This window comes from Fulmarus glacialis, unplaced genomic scaffold (genome assembly GCF_000690835.1).
Source record: "Fulmarus glacialis isolate BGI_N327 unplaced genomic scaffold, ASM69083v1 scaffold15841, whole genome shotgun sequence".
NCBI classification, from domain to species: domain Eukaryota; kingdom Metazoa; phylum Chordata; class Aves; order Procellariiformes; family Procellariidae; genus Fulmarus; species Fulmarus glacialis.
In genome coordinates this window covers 1-7,214 of record NW_009191013.1, presented here as the reverse complement: position 1 = coordinate 7,214, position 7,214 = coordinate 1, and the positions used below count along the sequence as shown (strand labels likewise).

At 47.0% G+C, this 7,214-nt stretch overlaps 1 protein-coding gene across 1 annotated transcript; it reads left to right on the top strand.

The window, feature by feature from the left end:
* Positions 1-1,550: 1,550 nt before the first annotated feature.
* OGFOD2 (2-oxoglutarate and iron-dependent oxygenase domain containing 2) lies at positions 1,551-5,720 on the top strand (the record flags this gene model as incomplete). Its single annotated transcript, XM_009586537.1, has 5 exons — positions 1,551-1,661; positions 2,665-2,764; positions 3,878-4,002; positions 4,489-4,746; positions 5,417-5,720. Coding segments are annotated over 5 exons (870 nt in total), but the record flags the coding sequence as incomplete, so codon positions are not given.
* Positions 5,721-7,214: the final 1,494 nt, after the last annotated feature.

The window sequence follows — 7,214 nt, the reverse complement described above, 5'->3', positions numbered from 1 at the left end:
TTCTTAATTGCTTTTAAAGAGTGCCTTGAGGTGGGATCAGCAGGATCCTACCGAGCTCACACGGGGAAGGCAGCACTGCCCTGGGCGTGTCGCAAGAACTCTCCCCAGGGCACTCTCTTAAGGAGGGATCTGTCTTTCTTTCCAGGCCAGGGACAGAGATCTGTCACACAACCAGCTCCAGTTTCACCCCAACACTAAGGGGACAGACAGGTTCTTTCAGGGATCTTTGGCAGGATGATGGCAGCACTAAATCGTAGTTACAATTAAAGCTTTATTTTGTTAACAGGATATTATGATTAGTATAGCACAGAATTTGTGATTAGAACAGCACAGGATTTCTACAGGCAGAATCAATGTAGCACAATAAGCACCGTAATACAGAATTTATAATACAACTTAACAGGATTTCTAGATCCTAATTTAATTATAATTTCTAATCACCTAGATCTTAACTTATAATTTCTCATCACCTGGACCCTCTGCAGGGGTCAGATCTTAACATATAGTTTGCTGTATCAATATAACAATCATAATGTAGACTCAAAAATCATATAAAAGAATACAAGTCACTCACTCAATCCTCAGAGGAAGCAGACGACGGTGGAGGCGTCCCTGGCTGTGGCAGGTCACAGCTCTCACTGTCCAGCAGCAGTTCCAGTCCAAGTTCCCCACTTAGGACTTGTAACTGCTTGATTTTATAGACAGTGCTCTGGGTGCTGTTACGCTTCCCTGTTCTGTGACGGGGTCATCAACAACACCTGGCTGGCTGGGTGCCTGGGACCTTCAAGGCCGGCAAGGAAGGGAGTAATCGGCCTGGCACCCAGGAACCTTGAGGCTGGTAGGGAGGGGAAGAAGTCTGTTTGGTTCGTCTACTTGGTTCACAGGACCTTCAGGGCCTGATAATGAGGGAAAGGGAAAGAATACATGACCCGCTCGGTCACAGAGAATGGCTGCTTGACTTATAAAATGGCGTTAGTTATGCTAACCGCAATACCAGGGGTCGGGAGCAGGGGGTACCGATCACACCCTCATTCCTTTTTTGCTGAGGAATGTTATAAACTAATCTTATGGGTTGTTATTAAATAGGAAGAGCTGCCTGAATCAGCTGCTACTACAGCTGTTTCCTCTGAAATGACAGATTAGCCTGTCCCCACAACACTTAGCAGTAATCCCTTCATGACAAGTCCCGTCTCCCTCCCAGCAAATGTCTTTATTTTGGACAATGCTTATATTGTCAGAACATAAGCCAGAGGCGTCATAATGCCTGAAAGGGCTGAAACCTTGCAGCTCCCCTTGACACATCCATGGAAAGACTTCAGTTATTTTTTAAGCCATCTGTAACGAGAACGTGTCTCAAATCCGCCTTAGGCATTTGGCTTTTCAGATATTTATTGGACTTGTCTTGACTACAGAAAAACAAAGGCATACACTCTGTCTCCCAGAGGTGCCCAGAACAAAAATAACTGGTTTAAAACAATAAGCAAATTCCTGGAATTGTTTTAGCTATCCCTTTTGATTTTCTAACAATATGCTCTATTGTTTACTTGTAGATTGAGGCAGAAGTGCAGAGAAGAAAACAGTTAATTCATCAGTCAGTGGAACGCAAAGCCATCATCTCAAAGTGCTACAAACAAAAACACCCAGAAGTGTACATTCTGCAGGTAGACAGTATGTTTGGAATCTATTTTGCACCCAAGCAATTGCCTGACAGTTTATTTTTGCAGTAGGAAGCTCTCTTGTTAGGATTGCCCACAGTGCTAGAGCTGGACTGAACTAAAACCAAAGTGTAGCGTATTAAAACCGAATTAAAAACTTTTACAGCGTAGCATATTCTCCAGGCAAGAGTCTGCCTGGCTTATAGCCAGATAAGGGTCATTCTATATTGAAGCTGCACCAGCACCTGGTACTGGACTCAGAATACCATTAGTAATTTAGACCTAAGCATCATTGCAGCAAACAGAGTCGGTGAGGTCTAACGAACAGCCAGAGAAATCGGCATTTATGGCCTTAACACACAGACCAGTTACTAGTGACTGTTGTCTGAAGGGGGGCAGCAGGCTGCTTGCATGTATACACCCCACTGCAAATGCAGGGTAGCCCTCGTTGTTGTGGGCTACTCTGCTTTGAATTTCCTTGTGTTTGCCAGACCCAAGACTTCCCTGCTGGATAATTACCACAGATCAGCAGTAACACACAAACAAGTTCGCACAGATTTACTGCTCTACAATCCTATAGTAACAAGTTCTGCCCTTGTCTGTCATGATCTGTGTGGGGAAATGCTTACAGCAGAGCGTAGTCACGCTGTTGTGCTGAGGCCATAACAAGATGCTAAATCTGCTAGGAAAGACTTTGCACTTACCTGTTAGGAGTCCATACGGCGAGCCAGGCTCTTTCCTATCACGCTAAGAATAAATCTGACCAGTTATACTTAGAAACCCATGAACTAGAGCAAGCAGCAACTTACCTAAACCACCAAGAAAAACACCAGTAATGTTCTGCATTTCCTGCCACAGAAGTAACCCAAGTGTGACCATCAGCCTTGCTCCCTAGACTCTACGTATTCTCCTGTGGCTGCCTGGAAGTCCATTTCCCTCTTGGGCTGTAAAAGACTGCGCAGGCTAATTGTGTTTCTGTGTATTTTTATCATCCTTCCCTTGATGCCAGGATTCATTCCTGGCCCCAAATTTTCTAGAAATCGTGAGATACTGCACATTGCCGGATGCGCATCTCCATGGCCTCCTGTGCTACATCGAGTCCTTCTCAGGTAAAGAAAACAACACATCAGCCACAAAGATCTCCCCGTGTGACACTGCAGCTTCAGTGATGACAGCTGTTTTCAAGCCCTGTCTTTAATAGCTCAGATTTGATACACAGTTGAGACAAACGGGATGTTATTTTCTACTTGACGAGAGTCTCTGGAGAGGCAGTATTGTGCAGCAGTTATGCTCTGGATGAGATCCTGTTTTCTGCTTTTCCAATCCCAGTCTGCTGATGTCTCATCAGAGGCTCTAGCTGCAGCAGGGCTGGGGTTTTGGTTGTACCACAACCTCACGGGGGAGCCTGCTGAAGGAACACTGTTAGCCTGAGAAGCTTGGTTTTCCCTCCCCAAGTGCTTTACCATTTCAGACAATCCCTGTTGGTTAGTCTGAGCTGAAATAGTTTCAGTCTAGATTTCAGTCTTTTAAAAAGAGATCTGGGTTTTAAGCTTCCCTGGAGGCATCTGTGAAACTCTCCCTACCAGAAATGCTGACAAAATGTAGAGGGGAAGCTGTAAAGTTGCCTCCTTTTCTCAAGACGAAAAGAAAGACACAAATGTTGTGTATGTGCAGGGCTCCTGGATTTGTCCAAGGCACGATTTCCAGACGCACAGCCTTTTCACGCTGTCTTTATCTCAGCTTCTATATCCTCGATACTGAGGTCCCCTTACACAGACCTGAAAGGCAGCTCAGAAGGCCTGGTCTTCCCAGAAGGTTGGCACCGGATTAGTGAATGCCCCATCCCTGGAATGACCTTGAGTCTCCTTCTTCCTGGAGGCTGTATTCAGACGGCCTGTGATGGGCCACTGATTCACCGCCCTCCCTCTAGACCCTCTCAAAACATTTCCTTGGCACCTACAGCAGGCATTTAAATCAGTGCCAGATCTCCCGACTGGATGGGGAAGCCTGGAAACGAGGGGCCAACATGAAAAACAACAAATACATCCCAGAGCCGATCCTGGGGAATGGTTCCAGCCCTTTGAGCAGCCTGAGCACAAAGTGAAGCATGCGGGTCCTGCATTCTCACTGACACCAGCACAGTATAGCTAGACGGCACGACAGCCAGGAACGCTCTTGCCTGTTATTTTCCCCGGCAAACGGTGTCTCCCTTCTCTTGACAGATAAGAGGATCTATCGACTCCCAGTGTTCACAGAGGAATTCTGCCAAGCCTTTGTGGATGAGCTGGAGAACTTTGAGCAGTCAGATATGCCTAAAGGCAGGCCCAACACTATGAATAACTATGGGGTAGGACTCACTAGCTCTTGTGCTTCTTTAGGGGGAGTGTTCACAAGCAGACTCTGTTTACCTTTTCGCTTCACATTCCTTTCCCTTCCAAAATGCCTGTAATTTGAGCACAGAGCAGTTTGAGTGCAGCCTCTTTGAAGTGAGCGGGTTGAGGCAATGTGTGTTACACAGACAAAAAGACAGGGGAATGCAGGAAAGGGGCTGGGAGTTGGTATCTCAGAGCAAAGAGCACCTTGTATTTAAGCAATACACATTTAAATCAAGGAGTCCATTGTTAAAGAACACAACTTTTGATCTTACTTTGTCTTTTCCCCATCACTTTCCACCTTGATCCTCCTCCTTTTGCCTGTAGCTGGAGCCTTTGCTCTAAAGTTCTTTATCTGAGCAAGCAGCAGGGTTGGAAGAGAACAAGACAGCTCTGCAGCTGCTCTGATGAAGCAGCAGATATAGTTGGTCAGCTGTTCCCGTCTCCTCTCTTTGAGGCAGGTTTTGCTAAATGAGCTTGGGATGGATGAAGCATTCATCACACCCCTGCGTGAAAAATACCTGCGGCCCATAATGGCACTGCTTTATCCCGACTTGGGAGGCGCTTGTCTGGACAGCCATAAAGCATTTGTTGTCAAGTACTCGCTACACGAAGATCTGGATTTGAGCTCTCACTATGACAATGCAGAAGTCACCCTAAACGTTTCGCTGGGAAAAGACTTCACAGAAGGCAACTTGTACTTTGGGGATTTCAGCCAGGTACCGAGCGTATTCCTCATCTGGACCCTGATTCTATTCCCCTCTACCCCCTCACCTCCCCAGTTTCAAGGCATTAACGGTGTTTTAAAAAACAATTATTCACTTCCGACAGTCAAACCTGCTGTGTCCCTTCCCCATTTTTTAAAATATCTTGGTTATACAGGATTCTTTTCTGCTACAAGCATGTGACTAATATTCAAGCTTCAAAGAGAGGACAGAGACAGCTATCATAGTAGAAACTGGAGTGAAACAAACCATCCCATCTTTCCACAACTGAAATAGTGAGCAGGGAGGTGCTGAGAGGGAGAGAGAAGACATTTATTTCAGATGAGACTTAAACCTAAATCTGTAGCCCCTATTTCTAGCGGACTCCTGGCAAGAGAAGGGTAAAAGCTCCCATTCACTGGTGAAACAGTTTTTTTAATTGAAACTCTGTCTTTAAATTCCCTCTGGACCTCGCACTGAGAATGTCTTACTTGAAAACAGTTGTACTAAACTGCTGCCAAGCCACCATTGAAGTGGCTGCATTTCAGAGGTGCAGTGAGTCCTCTCCGTGTTCCTCACTGGGTGCTGTGGGTGAAGAGGTGACAAGTGAAAGCTTCACCTATTTGAGTATTGTTCTGCTAGGGACCTTCTGGTGTAATGCTGTATCCGCCTCCCTTTGTTCCAGGATCCTACCCCCGTGCCAAAGTACATAGAGATCGAACATGTGGGAGCCCAGGGGCTGTTACACCGAGGAGGGCAGATCCACGGGGCGCTTCCCATTGCCTCCGGGGAACGCTGGAACCTCATCATTTGGATGAGATCATCTGCCATCCGCAACCAGCTCTGCCCCATGTGCAACAAGAAACCCGAGCTGGTGGAAGCAGAGGGGTTTGGAGATGGGTTCACAGAAACTCTTGAAGATGATGCGCCCGAGACTGTGAATCTCTGTTCCTTGTGGTAGCAGACAGTAGGGCCTGGTTTCTCTAGACCAAGTTGCCTAAATCTCCTTTCTGACCTCTCAGACTGCACTAACAGACTCTTTGGCGGATGCACGAGTCATGTAAGAAGTAGCATGGCCTTGGAAAGTGATGCAAAACCAATCCTGCTGGGGTTAGGGAAGCCAGCTGCTTGAACAGCTGAAAGAGCGGGTACTCGGGCTGGCCAGGGCTCACGCGCGGGCTGGAGGACTGCGTGGAAGACGTAGAAAGCCTCAACGCTTTGATTCACTGCAAAGGCTCTGTGAATACTTTCAGGTGTACAGGGAAAACGCCCAAAGCTGCTTGGCCTTTGTGCAGACCCCTGTGCCAACAGCAGCGTTATGAGTCCCACTGTAAACAGGAAAGAACGGTACAATAAAGCCCTGCACTTAGCACAGCTCTGCTATTTGTCCTCTTCAGGGGAAGGGGAAGAGCTTTTTGTTGCTGGGTGACAGTGAAGGATCTGCTCAAAAGTGAGATACGGGTGATTCGCAACTGGCTGCTGGGAATGGCATGGAATTATCATCACCGTTTACCTAAGCCCGGCTCAGAAAAATCCATCAAGAGCAATATAGGGAGAGCTGATCCCACAGGGTGGCTGAGAGGATCTCTGAAGGCCTCCACGAGCTCTTCTGAGCAGAAATTTCCCTTTCAAAGGTAGCGAGAATGTGATTAACAAGCAGAGATGGGTTTTAGAGACACAGCTCTGGGAGCTACCTGCAACATAGCAAAATTTCCAGAGGAAGGCAAGAGCGTACATTTAACTTTAGTTACGTGAACAAGTGGAAATAGAAAATAACCATCTCAACCTGGGTGCAGCAGGCAGGCCTGGGACTTCTTCATTTGGCACCAAGATCTTAATTTGGCAGCCGATGTGTTAGGGGGGTCAAGTACTTTCCCCGTCTTACTACCGGCTGGCTGAAATCACAGACTCTCCCATCTACAAAACAAATTAAAGCAGCCAAATATCTTTTGATTTGGTGGCCGCATTTGGCTCTGTGGGAAGTTAATTGTCTATATTTGATACGCGTCTATATTGATACACAAACGCCGCTGCGTTTGTAAGGGGCTTTTTCATTCATTTGTTCAACGGCGATAATTGCAGCGTGTGGACTTTGCATCATCAATAATTGTGAAAGGCTGAGCGTGAGCTGGTAGAGCTCGCACAAAAGGTGCTGATTTAAGCCTTCCCAGCAGATCTGCTGTATTTTTAGCATACAGTGCTGATTAGCTTTTCATTAGCAAAACCCATTAAAATTGCGTCTCGGGAAGGAAACAGGCTGTTATGTTTGTGCAAGGAGCCAAAGGGCTGGTATCAAGAAAACCAATTGTCAAATCTTCATTTCCTTCAGCAGAAAACGTTAGCGCTTCCTCTCTGCGCCTGAATGAGGCCCAAAAAAATTAAGGCAAAGGGCAATACCGGCGCTAGCCCGGTGGCTGCTCCTGGGGCTGGGCGGGCCCGGCGGACCCCGGAACCAAAGAGCGCGGCCCAGCTGCCGGCCGGCC